Below are 22292 nucleotides of genomic sequence, written 5' to 3'. Positions count from 1 at the left end.
TCTCAGATGCGGGCTCAATGTGGTTTCCATGTTTCTACATTCTACATGATTCTTCATTGATTTTCTTTCACTTGTCCTTCTAGGGTCATAAGACCCTTGAGTGAGTTTTTGTAACGGTATTTTTATCTTGTTTCCGTCATTTTGATTTTCAACAGGCTTAGTATTTTAACTTTCTATTTTAGTGATAAAAGTCTTCTATGCAATTTTTTTAGAAAAGATTTGAATTTTCTTCTTTATGTGCCTTTTGTCTGGTTTGAGTAATTAATTAGTAGGCCACTATATATGCTGGTGGACTAGAAGCTCTAACTGTGCGATTACAGGAATCAACTGAGTTTCTTGCTGGAGGAAAGGGGTATATTCGTCTTAAAAAAGTGGAAAAGAAGCTAAGAATGAGACAGCAGTATATGGTGTCACAAGTTGCATTGCTCTATCCTGTAAAAATCTCTGCAGGAGCTACACAGGACCAAGAGCTTGAATCATTTCCTAACAGTAGCAAATTAGGTATATACTTTGCCACTCTCAACCAATTCCATAATTTATTTCCTTGTGATTGGATGTCCTCTCTTTTATGTAGCACTTTTGTGAATAGTTGGATGCTACGTTAGTAGATGTTTGTGTGTCAAATTTGTTGACCTCTGTCATGAGAAGTTGTGTTATGCGACTATGTATGTATGTGTACATGTTAATGTTATGTGAACCTTTCTATGAACATTATGTATGTATTATGTCTTCTTGTTTTAGGCATTTTAGCTGTTCTTCTTCACTTGTCTTCTCTCTCTCTCTCTCTCTCTCTCTCTCTCTCTCTCTCTCTCTCTCTCTCTCTCTCTCTCCCTCTCTCTTTTCATTTCTTTTTCTTGTATCCTCTATCAGTTATTTTTGAATTATGTTGAGTCAAATGCATTATAGTGGTCTGCATGACTTTAGATGTTTTATGTCCTTCAGTTCAGTTTTAATTGATACGAGTTTGACTTCTGTTTGAAAGTTTTTACTGTTATACCTGTGGAATACAATTTTTCACTTAACATCTTTAGATTTCATCAGTAGTTGGTAGTACGAAGCTATGAGAAATTTTTTGAGACGAAGTTTGGCATAATTTTTAAGGGCAGGGATAGAGTGAATAACCCACTTTTGGATTTTTAATCTACTAAATGACCCTATATTGAAATTGTTTTGTCAATAACCCAATTACTGCACTAATCACCAAAGTACTCAATGTATAATCTGTGAATTGTGTTTTAGCTATTGCCACTAGCATAATTTAATGTGCCTTCTTTGATTTTGTTACTTAAAATTGTGTTTTGTTGATATTTTAAAATCTTTTTACCAGGGCTTTCTGCTGGATCTAAGCCTGTGAATCCTGGATCTTTGACAATTTTGGGTCTGCAGTTGACAATGATTCCCTTTAAAACGATGTCTCTTTTCTCAGACAAGAAAGAGGCTCAGAAGACTTCAAGTGCTCTGGGATATGTTGGTCATGTGCGTTCTTCTTCACTTTCGATAAAGATATTAACTATTTTTCCCCCCACTTCTGGATTAGTTGGATCATCTATTTTTTCTTTAACTAGTTTATCTGTCTAGCCATTTGATTGGGAAATCGTATATTTGAACCAAACTAATAAGTTATCAATTCCTTGCATATAAACAAAGTTTGATCATAGTCTCCTTGTTAATAAATGCCATTGCATTAGGGTCCCCTGGTTTGTTGATTTATTAGTTCTGGCACCTGTTGTTCCAACTTGCCATGACGAGTTGTATTATCCCTGAACTATTGCAGGCTGTTCTACTTATAGCTTCGTACTTGAAAGTTCCACTACCGCGCTTTTGTAGAGTCCAAGAACTTTACTTAGCTAATTGTTTAGTAGTATTATAGTATGTTTAGTGTTATCATTGTTACTTTGGATTTTTGGTTCAGACCGGGAGTTATTTGGACACTCATAGTAGTACTTATAGATTTTCTAAGTTTAACCTATAGTTTAAGAATATTAAGTATAACCTAAGGTTTGATTAATGTGTCTGATATTAAGGATTATATTATTATATTATAAGGTTTAGACATCAACCAATAGGATTTTAAGCACATGTTTTGAATGGTAATTAAGGATTAAGTATTTTTGAGGATTAAATTAAATAAGGGTAAAAGTTTGAATGTATAGGGTCAGTCTGCAGCTTTGAGCACGTTGAGGGCTTAGTCAAGGCTGTTTACTCCATTCAAACTCAGCTAAAAATGTGTAAATTCGTGTTTAAATATTCAGCGTATGCCGATATATCGCAGCTATAGGGGGCGATATATCGCAGTACGTAGATACGGAAAACACGAATCGATGCACGGTCGCCTCGGGAACAAAGGTCCAGGCGATATATCGCCTATAGGGGGCGATATATCGCCTCCACCAGCATGAATTCAAATACTTTTGAATTCCTTTCCCTTCAGCCATTCAAACTCCTTCAACAGTCCAGCATCTTCTGAACGAGTCTTCAGCCTCTGCTGAACGATTATTCAAATGATTTTCACCTAAAAAGCCATTATTTTTATTCAAGTAAAATCAAGATATTTTCATTCCCAAACTCTATAAAAAGGACCTAGTACCCAGCCATTATTCACCATTTGCTCTAAGTTCAGAGGCTGCTAGTGTTAAGTGAGTGTGAGAGTGTAAACACTTGGTTTGGGGAAAAACTATAAGCTTAAACATCATAAGCTTATCAAACACTTTGGGAAGTGAGTGCTATAGTATTTCGGTGGATGTTAGATTGATCTTGCAATCTTTGAGGTAAACCCAAAACTCTAGTTCTTTTCTGTATTTTTATGTTATTTCCTTTCTCAAAACCTTCTACTCAGTCCCCTAACCTTATTCTTATTTTGGTTAGGGAATCCAAGCTTTTAAGCATATAAGTCGGTAAGTATGTTTTCTATGGTTTAGTCTTTCCATCTCTTTCATTTCATCTCCTTTCTTTAGACTTACTCTTTCTTATGGTTTTAGGAGTGTTCCAACAATCCCAACTCAGTCCATAATCTCGGTAACTTTGGTAAGGAAATAGGCTAGAATCAACATGTTATGTGATTATGTTATCTATATGTTTTATGTTATTAAAAGTGTTATGATATATGTGTATGTTTGTAGGCTTGGGCATATGACCCATATGACTAACAAGACCCCAAATGGGTTATGGGCATATGACCTACTTAGCTAGTAGGACCCCACTAATCCCATGGGCATATGCTTGTTTAGTCTATGGGACCCCAAGTAATAATGGCCATTATAATAAGTGTATGTTATATGTATTATGTTAAGTCTTTATGTTTTCTTATGAAATTATGTATGTGACTTTGTGTTAGATTTTCCTTACTAGGCATTAGGCTCACTCCTTTCTGTTTATGTGCAGGAAAATAAGTTTAGAGGCGGAAAGATTCGTGACGCTTGGAGAATGTGTATCGATGATGAATGGAGTCAAGGGGCCGAGCGTTATTCGATTCGAGGATATAGTCTCCTTTTATGTTTTTATGGTTTTTATGTGTATTTTCCGCATTATTATGTAATGTCTTTTATTTTAAATCTTGTTTTGTTTTAAAGACAATGGGATCCCAAAATCCTTCTTAGTATTCTGTTTATTTGTAAATAACTCTTATTTTCAAGTTACTCAATAAATTATGGTATTTTCGTAAAAATGTAAGTTTTATGTATAGTTTCGATAATGGTCCAATTAGTCTAGATTAGTGGGTCATTACAGTTGGTATCAGAGCAAACGGTTCCTTCGCATGAAGTTCTCCTCGATACACATGCTCAAAGCTCCGAATCAAACCGCCAAGTAAGTGTTTAAGTTACAAGTTACAAGTTACTTTGTCTATGTGTATAGCTAACAACTTTAGTGTTTATGTTTCAGTTAAAAAAATGAATGGAGCTTTAACCTACCAAGATATCCGAGCCATTAAGGCCTTAAAAAGAATAAGGGAGCCAAGAAACACCGTAGGAGCCCTAGAAAGGATTACTCGAAGGTTGCTTTTGTTTCACCAAGCGATAGGTGGCCTTCAAGATGATAAACAAATAATGCTAAGATCAACAGAACAATATGTATTAGTGATTAGGTTGTTTAAAGATTTCCATCCTGTAATAGCAGCCTTAGAAGAAATATGGGAAGAAATGAATGATGAGGATGAATCACCATTAGCAATGAGATACTATTTCCTCTTAGTTAGGTTCACCGCAAAATTTGAATTTCAATTCACCAAGGAGCAAAAGAATAGGATTCTCACAAACCTTCCTAGAGGGCATTTTGATGCTCATGATAATGATGACTATGAGGCTATAGATGATGATATGTTAGATGACGGATCGGATGTAGAAGATCCCGATTTTTAGATTAGTAGTTTTTATTTGTTTTATTTACTTTTATGTTATGATTGTAATAAGTGAAATTGTTTTCCAAATGAATAAACATGCTATTTGAATATCATGTGTGAGTTTGAATTTTTTCACAATCATAATAAATACTAAATAAAATGAATAATGACTGAGTTCGGTGAGGGTGGATACGAATCAATGAACCTGGTTTCCTTGTTGAGAGTTAGGGGGCCTTAGTAGTGGGAACGATTTTACTGATCCCAGCCCTCCCTCAATATGGTTAACTTTGGAACAAAGATAAGTTTCGAGCCTGAGAATTAAGTCATATAGGATGATTAGAAACACACTTAGAAAATAAATATGACTTGTTTTTCTAAGTATAGAAACCCACTCTAATAATAAATAAAGACCTATATAATTTTTCATAAAAAGTCATAATAAATAGGTCCGAGATATGTTTGTTTTACAATAAGTTTTTGCCTTAGAGCCTATTAGGAAAAAGTTCTAACATGTTTCTTTTAACTGTTAGAACTCTGCTACGATGTCTCTCCGAAGATCTGCTCGCACCAACGGGAACGCTTCCAACGATGTTCCAGCGACCAATGCGGTCCCTACCGTTCACCGAAGGAGAGTGCGTGTTACTGCTCGCCGCAACGCGCCGGCACAGCCAGCTGACAACACTGCAGAGATTGCCAGACTGCGACAACAAGTTGAGGAACTTCTGCAGCAACAACACCAACAGGCTCAATCTCAGCCTCAGCCTCCGCCACAGCCGCAGCCGCAGCCACAGCCAATGGCCCCAGCACCCCAACAAGTTGGTCCGTATGGGGGATGGCCTATGACGAACTACGCTCCATATCCTGTACAGCATATGGAGCCGGTGTACGAGAGGTTCCGCAAGCAGCACGCTCCAAACTTCGAAGGGACTACGGACCCCTTTGAAGCAGAAGAATGGCTAAGGAATGTGGAGCCGATCCTAGCCCACATGAACCTCAATAATGCTGACCGCATATCCTGCGTCTCATCTTTACTCAAGAAAGATGCCAGGATATGGTGGGATTTGGTCCAGCAATCCCACGATGCTGCCACTATGACGTGGACCCGATTTGTGGAGCTCTTCCACAAGAAGTACTACAATTCAGCGGTACTTGCTACGAGAGTTGAGGAGTTCACCAATCTGAAGCAAGGGAACTTAACAGTGGCAGAATATGCTCGTCAGTTCGATCGCTGAGCGAAGTTCGCAGCAGAGTTGGTTCCAACCGACTATCTAAGGGTGAACAAGTTTGTTAGAGGACTTCGCCCGAAGATCGAGATGGGGGTTAAACTAGCAAACCCGGGAAACACTGCATATGCCGACGTTCTTGAGACGGCAATTGAAGTAGAAAGGTTGCAAGCCAACGTGAGCAAAGAAGAAGCCAGCAAGCCTGAACCCAGACAGCAGAGCCAACCTCAGGCCAGTCGGAACAACATTCAGTCTAGCAATAGCGGCAACAATCAGTCCAACAACAACGGTAACGGACAGAAGAGAAGGCATCCTGACAACAAGCAAGCCGACAACAATAAAAGGGCACGACCAAGTAATGGGGGAAATAGGTCGGGCTACGTAGAATACCCGCCATGTGCCAAATGTCAGAAGAAGCACCCCGGAGAATGCCGTGCCAACACCAAGGAGTGTTTCAACTGTGGTCAAGAAGGGCATCGTAAAAGAGACTGTCCTCAGCAAAAACCGGAAGGAAAGAAGGACGAAAAGATGGTTCCTGCTCGGGTTTTTGCTTTAACCCAAGGACAGGCGGATGCTAGCAACAAGGTGGTCACAGGTCAGGTTTCCATCCTCAATAAATTATGTCATGTATTATTTGATTCGGGAGCCACTCATTCGTATATTTCGTTAGGAATGATAGATAAACTAGACAAACCTAGTGAAAGATTTAGAACTAGGTTTTCAACCGAGTTGCCTTCGGGCAAAGTAGTTCTATCATCACGAATTGTACGAGGCGTACCAATCAAGATTGAGGACAAGGAACTAGAAGGAGACCTAATAGAGCTGGTGATCAAAGACTTCGACGTCATACTAGGCATGGATTGGCTAGCACGGCATGGCGCAACGATCGACTGCAGACGCAAGAAGGTGGTGTTCGAGACTCCTGACGGCCAGAAACTGTGCTTCATGGGACAAGCTGCAGGACTACGCACCCCGTTAGTATCATCTCTCAAATCTCAGAGAATGATGGAGAAAGGATGTCAAGCATTCTTAGCCAACATCACGAATGTGGAGAAGGAGACATCACTCAAGGTTGGAGATGTTCGAGTTATACAAGAATTTCCAGAAGTTTTCCCCGATGACTTGCCAGGATTGCCGCCAACTAGAGAAATAGACTTCACGATAGAATTAGTACCCGGCACCGAGCCTATCTCTAAGGCACCATACCGGATGGCACCTACGGAACTCAAGGAGTTAAAGACACAGCTACAAGAACTCCTAGACTTGGGTTTCATTAGGCCAAGCCATTCACCATGGGGAGCTCCGGTACTATTCGTGAAAAAGAAGGACGGAAGTATGCGCATGTGCATAGACTACCGTGAGCTGAATAAAGTAACGATTAAGAACAAATACCCGCTACCTCGGATTGATGATTTGTTTGATCAACTCCGAGGCGCGACTGTATTCTCTAAGATCGATTTACGGTCCGGGTATAATCAGCTCAAGGTAAAGGGGGAAGATATTCCTAAGACAGCCTTTAGGACTCGTTATGGACATTACGAGTTCTTGGTTATGTCTTTTGGTCTTACTAACGCGCCAGCCGCGTTTATGGACTTAATGAATAGGGTCTTCAAGGACTACTTGGATAAATTCGTCGTTGTGTTCATCGACGACATTTTAATTTACTCTGAGGATGAAGTGGAGCACGAGGAACACTTGAGGATGATTTTGACGCAATTGAAGGAGCACCAACTCTACGCGAAGTTCAAGAAATGCGAGTTTTGGCTCTCACAAGTGGCGTTCCTCGGCCACATCATATCAAAAGACGGAGTTGCAGTGGATCCATCGAAGGTAGAGGCCGTGAAGGATTGGCCTAGACCAAAGAACGCGTCGGAAGTAAGAAGCTTCTTAGGGCTAGCAGGTTACTATAGAAAGTTTGTAGAGGGATTTTCTAAAATAGCCACTCCACTCACCAACTTGACCCGGAAGCAACAAAAGTTTAACTGGAATGATAAGTGTGAGGAAAGCTTCCAGTTGCTTAAGGATAAGCTTTGCTCAACTCCAGTACTTAGTGTCCCAACACCCAACGACAAGTTCGTTGTCTACTGTGATGCATCAAAGTTAGGACTGGGATGCGTACTGATGCAAAATGACAAGGTGATAGCCTACGCCTCACGTCAGTTAAAGGAGTATGAACAACGCTATCCAACTCACGATATGGCGCCATTATCTTTACGGAGAACGGTGCGAGATTTATACGGACCACAAAAGTTTAAAATACTTCTTTACTCAGAAGGAGCTTAACATGAGGCAGCGCAGGTGGTTAGAGTTAGTAAAGGATTACGACTGCGAAATCCTATACCACCCGGGGAAGGCAAACGTAGTTGCCGATGCACTTAGCCGAAAATGTTATGGGAACTTAGCAGCCTTATCCGGAATAGAAAAGCCACTACAGCAGGAGCTTATCAGTGCCGGAATAGAAGTGGTTGTAGGCAAGCTGGCTAGCTTGTCTATCCAATCGAATCTGCTAGAAGACATACGGAATGGTCAGAGACATGATGATTCGCTAGCAACGCACATGGATGCAGTCAGAGAAGGCAAGACTACAGATTTCTCAATATCCAGTCAAGGTTTATTGAGATATAAGGATCGGGTATGCGTGCTAGATGATCAGAGTATTAAGAAGACGATCCTAGAGGAAGCGCACAACACCCCATACTCGGTTCATCCAGGGTCTACCAAGATGACTCATGACATCAAGGCAGTCTATTGGTGGCCAGGGATGAAGAAGGACATAGCGGAGTATGTATCTAAGTGTCTGGTATGCCAGCAAGTGAAGGCGGAGCATCAGCGGCCTGCTGGATTATTGCAACCGCTTAGCATACCAGAATGGAAGTGGGACGATATAGCCATGGACTTCGTGACGGGTCTGCCAAAGACAAATAAGCAGCATGATTCTGCTTGGATAGTCATAGATAGACTAACCAAGTCGGCTCATTTTCTGCCTGTTAAGACTTCTTATACGGCAGACCAATATGCAGACATCTACATCCAAGAGATTGTACGATTGCATGGAATCCCCAAGACGATAGTATCAGATAGAGGATCAGTGTTTACGTCAAGATTTTGGAGAAGCTTACAGCAAGCCATGGGTACTAAGTTAAGTCTTAGTACAGCTTTCCATCCTCAGACAGATGGGCAGTCAGAGCGTACGATTCAGATCTTAGAGGATATGCTACGCGCATGTGTACTTGACTTCGAAGGATCGTGGAACAAGTACTTACCGCTGATCGAGTTCTCGTACAACAACATCTACCAGTCGACGATCGAGATGGCACCTTATGAGTTGCTATATGGAAGAAGGTGCCGATCACCGTTGCACTGGGACGAGGTAGGAGAAAGGCAGCTTCTAGGGCCCGAAGCTGTTAGGCAAGCTCAAGAAGCAGTAACGCTTATTAGACAGCGTATGCTTGCTGCTCAAAGCCGACAGAAAAGCTATGCAGATACCAAGCGACGCGATGTGGAGTTCCAAGTTGGAGATCAAGTCTTCCTGAAGATATCTCCTATGAAGGGTGTCAAGCGGTTCGGGAAGAAAGGCAAGCTCAGTCCCCGATTCTTAGGTCCTTTTGAGATATTGGACAAAGTGGGACCAGTTGCGTATAGACTAGCCCTACCGCCAGCACTAGCCGATAGTCACAACGTCTTCCACATCTCGATGTTACGCAAGTATGTGTCAGACCCATCTCACGTCCTCAAGTACGATACCATAGCGCTCCAGAAAGATTTAAGTTACGAGGAACGACCGGTTAGCATCCTAGATAGGGGGATGAAGCAGTTACGGTCCAAGAGCTTTCCTATAGTTAAAGTCCTATGGAGCAATAGTTCTGAACGCGAGGCAACGTGGGAGTTGGAAGAGGACATGCAGAGCCGGTATCCGGAGTTATTTGGTAAGTAAATTTCGAGGACGAAATTCTTTTTAGTAGGGGAGAATTGTAGAGTCCAAGAACTTTACTTAGCTAATTGTTTAGTAGTATTATAGTATGTTTAGTGTTATCATTGTTACTTTGGATTTTTGGTTCAGACCGGGAGTTATTTGGACACTCATAGTAGTACTTATAGATTTTCTAAGTTTAACCTATAGTTTAAGAATATTAAGTATAACCTAAGGTTTGATTAATGTGTCTGATATTAAGGATTATATTATTATATTATAAGGTTTAGACATCAACCAATAGGATTTTAAGCACATGTTTTGAATGGTAATTAAGGATTAAGTATTTTTGAGGATTAAATTAAATAAGGGTAAAAGTTTGAATGTATAGGGTCAGTCTGCAGCTTTGAGCACGTTGAGGGCTTAGTCAAGGCTGTTTACTCCATTCAAACTCAGCTAAAAATGTGTAAATTCGTGTTTAAATATTCAGCGTATGCCGATATATCGCAGCTATAGGGGGCGATATATCGCAGTACGTAGATACGGAAAACACGAATCGATGCACGGTCGCCTCGGGAACAAAGGTCCAGGCGATATATCGCCTATAGGGGGCGATATATCGCCTCCACCAGCATGAATTCAAATACTTTTGAATTCCTTTCCCTTCAGCCATTCAAACTCCTTCAACAGTCCAGCATCTTCTGAACGAGTCTTCAGCCTCTGCTGAACGATTATTCAAATGATTTTCACCTAAAAAGCCATTATTTTTATTCAAGTAAAATCAAGATATTTTCATTCCCAAACTCTATAAAAAGGACCTAGTACCCAGCCATTATTCACCATTTGCTCTAAGTTCAGAGGCTGCTAGTGTTAAGTGAGTGTGAGAGTGTAAACACTTGGTTTGGGGAAAAACTATAAGCTTAAACATCATAAGCTTATCAAACACTTTGGGAAGTGAGTGCTATAGTATTTCGGTGGATGTTAGATTGATCTTGCAATCTTTGAGGTAAACCCAAAACTCTAGTTCTTTTCTGTATTTTTATGTTATTTCCTTTCTCAAAACCTTCTACTCAGTCCCCTAACCTTATTCTTATTTTGGTTAGGGAATCCAAGCTTTTAAGCATATAAGTCGGTAAGTATGTTTTCTATGGTTTAGTCTTTCCATCTCTTTCATTTCATCTCCTTTCTTTAGACTTACTCTTTCTTATGGTTTTAGGAGTGTTCCAACAATCCCAACTCAGTCCATAATCTCGGTAACTTTGGTAAGGAAATAGGCTAGAATCAACATGTTATGTGATTATGTTATCTATATGTTTTATGTTATTAAAAGTGTTATGATATATGTGTATGTTTGTAGGCTTGGGCATATGACCCATATGACTAACAAGACCCCAAATGGGTTATGGGCATATGACCTACTTAGCTAGTAGGACCCCACTAATCCCATGGGCATATGCTTGTTTAGTCTATGGGACCCCAAGTAATAATGGCCATTATAATAAGTGTATGTTATATGTATTATGTTAAGTCTTTATGTTTTCTTATGAAATTATGTATGTGACTTTGTGTTAGATTTTCCTTACTGGGCATTAGGCTCACTCCTTTCTGTTTATGTGCAGGAAAATAAGTTTAGAGGCGGAAAGATTCGTGACGCTTGGAGAATGTGTATCGATGATGAATGGAGTCAAGGGGCCGAGCGTTATTCGATTCGAGGATATAGTCTCCTTTTATGTTTTTATGGTTTTTATGTGTATTTTCCGCATTATTATGTAATGTCTTTTATTTTAAATCTTGTTTTGTTATAAAGACAATGGGATCCCAAAATCCTTCTTAGTATTCTGTTTATTTGTAAATAACTCTTATTTTCAAGTTACTCAATAAATTATGGTATTTTCGTAAAAATGTAAGTTTTATGTATAGTTTCGATAATGGTCCAATTAGTCTAGATTAGTGGGTCATTACAGCTTTGGTGGCTCTCGTTCATATATTATTGAGACATTGTGTAGACGTGCACTTTTTTCTTGTCAATGAAGAGCCATAATAAGTATGACTAGCTAATGTGTTAGTGATTATGACATTTGATATGCCGTATTTTTAGTTATATTGGCATTCTATGTATGTCATAAATGCCCATATAATCAAGAATAGACTTGTTGATATTTTTTATGAAATGTAATTAGTTTAACACTCATCTTTAATAAGCAATGAATATTTTATAATATATGTTTGTTTATTTTATTATTAATGTTAAATAATTTATTTGAGTTCGGTTTGTGAGTCACAAGATGATTCTTAGTTTATTTACAGTAATTTACTAAGGAATGAACTTTATGAAGTTTTTTTATTTTTGTAGGGGTAACCTTAAAATGATAACTTTATGACTTGTTTTAGTATTGAACATTATAAAGAATTTTAGCATTAAACATTTTATTATTGTATGGTTTCTTTTTAGTTTATTTCTAATATAAAACATTTATAATAACTGTTATTATCTTTTACCTACACATAACCATTACATTTGACCAAAATATAAATTCTGTAATAAACAAATAAAATCATGCTATGTGGGCTAATAAAATGACCCCACATGGTCCAATAATATCGTGCCACGTAGACTAATAAAATGATGCCACGTGGTCTATATCAAATGATGACATATGTACTAATTATCAAACGACACGTGGACAAATTATTGTTTGACACGTGGAGCAACCACAAGATGCCAAGTGGAGATATTGATGTATGCCACGTAGGATGCCACATCATCAGACACATAAAACTATGGAAACCATGTCAGCAGACACGTATGATGCCACGTCATCAGACACATAAAACTATGGAAACCATGTCAGCAGACACGTAGGATGCCACGTCGTCAAACACGTCATCTGCTGACTCATCAATTGATTTATAACTTAGTGGGGTCCACTGATTCTTTTACCTACCAGTATTAATAAGTGTAGGTAAATACTCTTTCCCCACTAACCTTTACCTACCAATCTCTACCAATTCAATATTGGTAGGTAAACCACATTACCCACCATTAGGCTAGTTTTACCTACACTTACAATTGGTAGGTAAAGACCCCATTTTCTTGTAGTGAGGGTGCCGCCACCAACAAGACACAAAGAGTGACAAAGAGAGCGAGAGCGAAAGAGAGTACCTGTGTTGGAGCCTCTAACCTCTTCCTTCCCCGTAGCCCAAGAGTACAAGTGAGAGTTAGAGAGAGAGAGGGAGGTCCCAGATAGAGGGGCGGTGGTGGTGCTTGGACAGAGGGGTGGTGGTGGTGCTCGGACAAAGGGGAGGACTGAGAGAAGAGTGCGTCTGAGAGAGGGAGAGAAGAGAAATGAGAGGGACGGACGGAACGATGTGAAATTTTTTCAATATGTAAGATTATTAGAGGCAGGGACCCACCGCTATTAATATTATCCCGTCGGTAATAAACTATTAGCGGCGGGACCTGCCGCTATTAATATATCCCGCTGGTAATAGTCTTATTATCAGCGGATGTTTACCCGCCATTATTAATATAATCCCGCCGGTAATAAACTATTAGCGGTGGGACCCGTTGCTATTAATATATCCCGCCGGTAATAGTCTTATTACCGACAGATATTTACCCGCAGCTAATAGTATTAGCGGCGGATAGTTCGCCTCTACTAAGGGAAAATACCCGCCGCTAATAATTTTGAAACTTAATACCGTTTCGTTTCCCGGGCATTGTATTAGCAGCGGACTACCCGCCGCTAATAATTGGTATGTCCGCCCCTAATAAAAAAAAAAAAAATTTTATTAATTTCCACATTATTAGCGGTAGACCCAGTAGTCCGCTGCTAATAACCAGTATATTACCGGCGGACTAAGTCTGCCTCTAATTGTTCTGCCTCTAATTTTAGACTTTCTTGTAGTGGGAGTAAAATCCACACGAGTACCACCATTTTGGGGACCAATACCACCACCTTCAGGGACAAATACTTACATATATACATATTTACAAATGGTTCCTGGTAGGGTTTTTACCTTAACCCAAGGAGAGGTTGATGCAAGCAATAAGGTGGTCACAGGTCAGGTTTCTATCCTGAATAACATATGCTCTGTATTATTTGATTCGGGAGCCACTCATTCGTATATCTCGTTAGGAATGATAGAAAAACTAGAAAAACCCTGTGAAATATTTAGAACTAGGTTTGTAACCGAGTTTCCTTCGGGCAAAGTAGTTCTATCATCACAGATAATAAGAGGCGTATCGATCAAGATTGAGGACGTAGAACTAGAAGGAGACCTGATAGAATTGGTGATCAAGGACTTTAACGTAATAGTAGGCATGGACTGGCTAGCATGGCAAAGCGCAACCATCGACTGCAAACGCAAGAAAGTGATGTTCAAGACCCTTGACGGCCAAAAACTATGCTTCATGGGACAAGCTTCAGGATTACACACCCCGTTAGTATTATCTCTCAAAGCTCAAAGAATGATGGCAAAAGGATGTCAAGCGTTCTTAGCCAGCATCACAGATGTGGTAAAGGAAACACCACTCAAGGTTGGAGACCTTCGTATTGTAAGAGAATTCCCAGAGGTATTTCTCGATGACTTGCCAGGATTGCCGCCGACTCGGGAAATTGACTTCACGATAGAATTAGTACCGGGCACCAAGCCTATCTCTAAGGAACCATACCGGATGGCACCTACGGAACTCAAGGAGTTAAAATCGCAGCTACAAGAACTCATAGACTTGGGTTTTATTAGGCCGAGCCATTCGCCATGGGGAGCCCTGGTGCTATTCGTGAAGAAAAAGGACGGAAGCATGCAGATGTGTATAGACTATCGCGAGCTGAACAAGGTAACGATTAAGAACAAGTACCCGCTACCCTGGATCAACGATTTATTTGATCAACTCTGAGGCGCGACTGTATTTTCAAAGATTGATTTACGATCCGGATATCATCAGCTCAAGGTAAAGGAAGAAGATATTCCTAAGACAGCCTTCAGAACTCGTTACGGACATTACGAGTTCTTGGTTATGTCCTTTGGTCATACTAAAGCACCAGCCGTATTTATGGACTTGATGAATAGGGTCTTCAAGAACTACTTAGATAAATTCTTCGTAGTGTTCATCGACGACATCTTAGTATACTCTAAGGATGAAGTAGGGCATGAGGAACATTTAAGGTTGATTTTTTCACGACTGAAGGAGCATAAACTCTACGCCAAGTTCAAGAAATGCGAGTTTTGGCTTTCGCAAGTAGCGTTCCTCGGGCACATTATATCAAAAGACGGAGTAGCAGTAGACCCATCAAAGGAAGAGGCTGTGAAGGATTGGCCAAGACCAAAGAACGTATCTGAAGTAAGAAACTTTCTAGGGTTAGCAGGTTATTATAGGAGGTTAGTAGAGGGCTTTTCTAAGATAGCCATTCTGCTCACCAACCTGACCCGGAAACAACAAAGATTTAACTGGAATGATAAATGTGAAGAAAGCTTCCATTTGTTTAAGGATAAGCTTTGCTTAGCACCAGTACTCTGTGTACCAACACCCAATGATAAGTTCATAGATTACTGCGATGCATCGAATCAAGGATTGGGTTGCGTACTGATGCAAAATGATAAGGTGATAGCCTACGCCTCACGATAGTTGAAGGAAAACGAGCAACGCTATCCAACTCACGATATGGAGTTGGCAGCGGTGGTCTTTGCGTTGAAAATCTAGTGCCATTATCTTTACGGAGAATGGTGCGAGATTTATACGGACCACAAGAGTTTAAAGTACTTCTTTACTCAGAAGGAACTCAACATGAGGCAGCGCAGGTGGTTAGAGTTAGTAAAGGATTACGACTGTGAAATCCTATACCTCCCGTGAAAAGCAAACGTAGTTGCCGATGCGCTTAGTAGGAAAAGTTATGGAAGTTTAGCAGCTTTAGCCGGAATAGAAAAGCCGCTACAACAGGAGCTGATCAGTGCCAGAATTGAAGTAGTTGTCGACAAGCTAGCTAACTTGTCTATCCAGTTGAATCTGCTAGAAGATATACATTGGTCAGGGACATGATGACATACTAGTAGCACATATGGATGCAGTCAGAGAAGGCAAGGCTACAGATTTCTCAATATCTAGTCAAGGTTTATTGAGATATAAGGATCGGGTATGCGTGCCAAATGATCAAAGGATTAAGAAGACGATTTTGGAAAAAGCGCACAGTACCCCTGTAGAGTCCAAGAACTTTACTTAGCTAAGTTAGATAGTAGTATAATAGTAATAATAGTATTATCTTTATAAGTGTGGATTTTTGGTTCAGACCGGGATTTATTTGGACACTCATAGTAGTACTTGTAGATTTTCTAAGTTTAACCTATAGTTTAGGAATATTAATTTTAACCTAAGGTTTGATTAATATGACTGATATTGAGGATAATATTTAATATACTATAAGGTTTAGATAAGAACCAATTAGATAATAGCACATGTTATGTATAGGTTTATTAATGATTAAGTATTTTGAGGATTAAATTTATTAAGGGTAAAATTTGAATACTCTAAGGTCAGAAAGTAGCTTTGAAAACGTTAAAGGGCTTAGTCAAGCCTGTTTACTCAATTCAAATTAAGCTAAAAATGTGTAATTTTGTGTTTAAATATTCAGCGTATGCCGATATATCGCAGCTATAGGGGCGATATATCGCAGTACGAAGACACGGAAAACATGAAACGTTGCACGATTGCCTCGGGCATAATGGCCCAGGCGATATATCGCCCCTCTCACCATATTTTGAAAGTTTTCAAAAACGTTCTCCATTCAAACCTTCAACCTCTTGATAAGTCCATCATCTTTCTGAACGAGTCTTTAGCCTCTCCTGAATAATAATTCAAATTATTTTCACTTAAAAAGCCATTATTTTTATTCAAGTTAAATGAGATATTTTCATTCCTAAACTCTATAAATAGAACCTAGTACCCAGCCATTTATTCATCTATTACTCTAAGTTCAGAGGCTGCAAGTTGCTAGGTGAGTGTGAGAGTGTAAACACTTGGGTTGGGAATTATAAGCTTGATCATTACAAGCTTATCAAACACTTGGGGAAGTAAGGTTTATTCACATTTCGGTTCAAGCTTTAGATTGGTCATATAAGTCTTCAAGGTATTTCCAAACTCTAGTCCATTTCTGTATTATGTTCTTTAAAAATTCTCATAGTCTTCTACTCATTCTAACCTTATTCTTATTCTTGGTTAGGAAATCTATGTTCTTAAGCATAAGGTTTTTGGTAAGTATATTTTGTTAGTATAGTTCCTTCTTCACTTTCATCCCTTTTCTTCAATATACTCACCATATTATAAATGGTTTTTAGGAGTGTTCCAAGGTCCCAAATCAGTTTTCATATCCCGGTTATTTTGGTAAGGAAAATAGGATAGGATTTATGTGTTATATGCTTTTATATGTTATCTTATGATTTTATGTTAAGCAATATGTTATGATAAGTATAATTGTAGACTTGGGCATATGACCTATATGACTAACAAGCCCCAAATAGATTATGGGCATATGACTTGCTTAGCTAGCAAGACCCCACTAATCTAATGGGCATATGACTTGTTTAGTTTATGGGACCCCAAGTAATAATGGCCATTATAGTATGTATGTGACATAAGTGTTATACTATGTATGTGACATAAGTGTTATGGTATGTTTTTATGTTGCATTACGAATTTTTATGTATATGGCTATATGTTAGATTTCCCTTGCTGGGCATTAGGCTCACTCCTTTTTGTTTATATGTGCAGGAAAATAGTTTTAGTGGCGGGTAAGGTTCTTGGTAGCTTGGGGAATGCGTATTGAGGCGGAATGGATTCAAAGAGCCGAGAGTTATGATTCGAGGATGTAGTTTTTGTTCTTATGGTTTTTATATGTATTTTTCCGCATTTTATTATGTAATCTCTTTTTAAATTATGATTATGTCATGTTTTGGTTTTAAAATAATGGGATCCCATATCCTAACTTAAATTTTATGTAAGTCTAACAATTGTTTTTACAAGTTTTAATAAAGTTATGATCTTTTCACTTGTAAGTTTTGTTAAAGATTAGTGTCTATGTATAGTTTTCGTTAATGGTCCAAGGTCTAGAGTAGTTGGGTCATTACAACCCTGTACTCAGTTCACCCAGGGTCAACCAAGATGACTCGTGACGTCGAGGTAATCTATTGGTGGCGAAGGATGAAGAAGGACATAGCAGAGTTTGTGTCAAAGTGTCTAGTATGCCAGCAAGTGAAAGCAGAACATCAGCGGCCTGCAGGCTTATTGCAACCGCTTAGAGTACCAGAATGGAAGTGGGATGATATAGCTATGGACTTCGTGACAGGTTTGCCCAGAACAAATAAACAACATGATTCCGCTTGGATAGTAATAGATAGACTAACCAAGTCAGCTCATTTCCTGCCTGTTAAGACTTCATACACGACAAACCAATATGCAGACATCTATATCCAAGAGATAGTATGGTTGCATGGAATCCCCAAGACGATAGTGTCGGACAGAGGATTGGTGTTTACATCAAGATTTTAGGGAAGTTTACAACAAGCTATGGGTACTAAGTTAAGTCTTAGTACATCTTTTCATCCTCAGACAGATGGGCAGTCCGAACGTACGATTCAGATTTTAGAAGATATGCTACGCGCATGTGTACTTGATTTCGGAGGATCATGGAATAAGTACCTGCTGCTGATAGAGTTCTCCTACAACAATTGCTACCAGTCAACGATTGGGATGGCTCCTTATGAGTTGCTATATGGAAGGAGGTGTCGATCACCGTTGCACTGGGACGAGGTAGGAGAAAGGCAGCTTCTAGGTCCCGAGGCAGTTAGACAAGCTCAAGAAGCAGTAGCGCTTATTAGACAACGTATGCTTGCTGCTCAAAGCCGTCAGAAAAGCTATGCGGATGCCAAGCGACGCGATGTGGAATTCAAAGTCGGAGATCAAGTCTTCTTGAAGATATCTCCTATGAAAGGTGTAAATCTGTTTGGGAAGAAAGGCAAGCTTAGTCCCCGCTTTATAGGTCCTTTTGAGATATTGGACAAAGTGGGAGCAGCTGCGTATAGACTAGCCCTACCGCCAGCACTAGCAAATAGTCACAACGTGTTCCACATCTTGATGCTACGCAAGTATGTGTCAGACCCATCTCACGTCCTCAAGTATGATACGATAGCACTCCATAAAGACTTGAGTTACGAGGAACGACCGGTTAGCATCCTGGATAGGGGGTGAAGCAGTTACGGTCCAAGAGCATTCCTACAGTCAAAGTCCTATGGAGTAATAGTTCTAAACAAGAGGCAACGTGGGAGTTGGAGGAGGACATGCAAGGCGGGTATCCGGAGTTATTTGGTAAGTAAATTTCGAGGAAGAAATTCTTTTTAGTAGGGGAGAATTGTAGAGTCCAAGAACTTTACTTAGCTAGTTAGATAATAGCAATAGTAGTAGTATTTTTATGACTGTGGATTTTGGTTCAGATTGGGATTTAATTGGACACTCATAGTAACACTTGTAGATTTTCTAAGTTTAACCTATAGTTTAAGAATATTAATTTTAACCTAAGGTTTGATTAATATGACTGATATTTATGGTAATATTTATTATATTATAAGGTTTAGATAGACCTAATAAGATAGTAGCACTTGTCATGTGTATGTTTAATGATAATTAAGTATTTTTGAGGAATAAGTTTATTAAATCAATAATTGAATATCCTAGGGTTTGTTAGCAGCTTTGAAAACGTTAGAGGACTTAGTCAAGGCTATATACTCAATTCAAATTAGGCTGAAAATGTGCAATTTCGTGTTTAAATATTCAGCGTATGCCGATATATCGCAGCTATAAGGGGCGATATATCGCAGTACGGGGATATGAAAAACACGAAACTTCGCACGATCACCTCGGGCATGCTAGCCCAGGTGATATATCGCCTACAAGGGGCGATATATCGTCTCCTTTGGTATGTTTTTTAAAGTTTTTGAAAATGTTCTCATTTAAATCCTTAACCTCTTGATAAGTCCAGCATCTTTCTGAACGAGTCTTCAGCCTCTGCTGAACGATAATTCAAATATTTTTCACTTAAAAAGCCATTATTTTTATTCAAGTTAAATGAAGATCTTTTCATTCTTGAACTCTATAAATAAGACCTAGTACCCATCAATTTATTCATTCATCAAGCTAAGTTCAGAGGCTGCAAGCTGCTAGGTTATTTTTGAGAGTGCAAACACTTGGGTTAGGGATTATATGCTTAATCATTATAAGCTTACCAAACACTTAGGAAGTAAGGTTTATAGCACATTTCAGTTCGAGGTTTAGATCGGTCATAGAAGCATTCAAGGTATTCCAAACTCTAGTTTATTTTTGATATTGTTTTCCTTAAGTACTTATAGTTTTCTACTCAGTACCCTAACTGTAATGCCCTGGATAGCCAAGATCGTTACACTGTGTACTTATAAAGGTGCAGGACTTGCTAATCAAGTCATTAATTTGAAAACGTGTCACTAAACATGTAGGACCTAAGGTTGAAAAGGTTTTGGTGTTAAAGGACTCATTTCATATATTTATACCGTAGAAAGCATGGGATCCCATACAAAACGAAGCTAGAATAAGTTTACAGACTCCCAAAAGTACAAGTGTATCCACTAGCCATACTAAGGCAAAACAGACAATCTCCAGGTTCCATATCCTTGCCTAGATCTCAACCGTGGCGGCCGAGCACCTGGTTATGTACATTCCGCTCGCTGAGCTCTCCAGTCAGGGCTGATCTAACTTGCCCTTGCCTTTACCTGCACCACGTAGCACCCATGAGCCAACGCCCATCAAGAAAACATCATAGAAAACTCAAACAATAATAACAGGCAAATAGCTCAGTAAGCATGTATACTCATATGATAATCCACAACAGATAATCAGCATATACAATCCAATACAAGATACATTCTATCACATATAATATTCATATCACATAATATTCAGGGCCGACGACTTAGGCCGCACCCTCTGTTTAACCCACTGACTCTGGCCCACTTAAACCAAGCTCAGTGCATAATAAGCTGTCCTCGGCTACCAGTGGCTGAGTCGCGCCCTGTGCGCTAGTGAGACCCTTGGCATCCTTAGGTCGTTGGTTCACTAAATGGCTTGCATGGCATAATACCATCTTTTCAAGCTTCTACAATAGGGAGCCCTTAGTCCTGTCACATATATTCAACCAGGTGCAGTTTTCTTACCTTTAGTCTGTACGGTTATGTAATGGCCCACTAATCTAGACTATTTGGTCCATTAACAAATCTATACATAAAACTTACATTTTTGCGGAAATACCATACTTTATTAGAAACTTGTAGAAACAAATGTTACTTTCATAAAATAAATAGGATATGGGTACCCATTATCTTTAAAACAAAAATAACTTAAAGTAAAAAGAGTTACATAGAAAATGTGGAAAATACATTTAAAACCATAAAAACATAAACAAGACTACATCCTCGAATCGAATAACGCTCGGCTCCTTGACTCCATCCACCATCGATACACATCCTCTAAGCGTCACGAATCTTACCGCCTCTAAAGCTTATTTTCCTGCACATAAACAGAAAGGAATGAGCCTAATGCCCAGCAAGGAAAATCTAACATATAGTCATAACACATAGTCATAAACATAAATTTCGTAATAAACATAAAGACATATCATAACACATAATACACTTATTATAATGGCCATTATTACTTGGGGTCCCATAGACTAAACAAGCTTATGCCCATGAGATTAGTGGGGTCCTACCAGCTAAATAGGCTTATGCCCACAATCTTTTTGGGGTCTTGTTAGTCAAATAGGGCATAAGCCCAAGCCTACAAACATACACAATCATAACATATTCATAACATATCATAACATAACACATAAGATAACATAAACATAAACATAAACATATTGATTCTAGCCTATTTTCCTTACCAAAGTTACCGGGATATGTGGACTGAGTTGGGACTTTTTGGAACACTCCTAATAACCATTAGAAAGAGTGAGTCTAAAGAAGAAAAGAGATGAAAAGGAAAATGGGAAGACTAAACCATTGAAAGTACACTTACCAAAACTTATGTGCTCAAGAGCTTAGATTTCCTAACCAAAATGAAGATTAAGGTTAGAGATTGAGTAGAAGACTATGAGAAAGAGAATAACATAATACAGAAATGAACTAGAGTTTTGGTTACCTCAAAGACTTGAAAGACCAATCTAACCACAACCGAGATACTAACGAACCTCACTTCCCCAAGTGTTTGATAAGCTTAGGATGATCAAGCTTATAATCCCCAACCCAAGTGTTTACACTCTCACAATAACCTAGCAACTTGCAGCCTCTGAACTTAGCTTGATGAATGAAAAATGCTTGGTGCTAGGTCCTATTTATAGAGTTCTAGGAATAAAAATTTTCTTTTTGGGTTTGAATAAAAAAAATAAATTTAATTGAAAATATTTGAATATCCTTCAGCCAAAGGCTTAGGAATTTTTCAAAATTTTCAGAGAGATTTAAGGATTCAAAGCTTGATTTTAAAATAATAAAAACAAATAGAATCCTAACTTCTAACTCCCTAAATCTCGTAACTCTAAACTCCCCTTCAGTAAAATCAATATATCTGGAGTTTTAGAACTCCGATTTAGGCTCTCTTTATACCGTTAGAAAGCTCATTAAATTATCTACAACTTTTAAGAAATACTATTTTTCGAAATTCCTAATATAACTGAGTCAAAAACAGGTCGTAAGTTAAAGTACCCTAAAGTTACGAAAAATCTATTTAATTATCTAAATATCAACCTAA

General features: G+C 38.9%; 1 protein-coding gene and 1 long non-coding RNA gene across 2 annotated transcripts; one reads left to right on the top strand and one right to left on the bottom strand.

Annotated features, from left to right (window-relative positions):
• Positions 1-281: 281 nt before the first annotated feature.
• Positions 282-17850, top strand: LOC133792573 (vacuolar protein sorting 38-like; the record flags this gene model as incomplete). The annotated part of the gene is made up of 4 exons (XM_062230481.1): positions 282-501; positions 1328-1476; positions 1775-1828; positions 17809-17850. Coding segments are annotated over 4 exons (465 nt in total), but the record flags the coding sequence as incomplete, so codon positions are not given.
• A 2909-nt stretch (positions 17851-20759) lies between these two features.
• On the bottom strand, positions 20760-21738 carry LOC133790115 (uncharacterized). Its single transcript, XR_009873907.1, has 4 exons — positions 21687-21738; positions 21564-21594; positions 21430-21477; positions 20760-21053 (listed from the first exon to the last, which is right to left on the bottom strand). It is a non-coding gene; the product is annotated as an uncharacterized LOC133790115 (long non-coding RNA).
• Between the last annotated feature and the right edge of the window lie 554 nt (positions 21739-22292).

Source organism: Humulus lupulus, chromosome 7, assembly GCF_963169125.1.
Source record: "Humulus lupulus chromosome 7, drHumLupu1.1, whole genome shotgun sequence".
Taxonomy (NCBI): Eukaryota; Viridiplantae; Streptophyta; class Magnoliopsida; order Rosales; family Cannabaceae; genus Humulus; species Humulus lupulus.
Note: the sequence above shows the minus strand (reverse complement) of the source record. Positions and strands in the feature narration are given on the sequence as shown.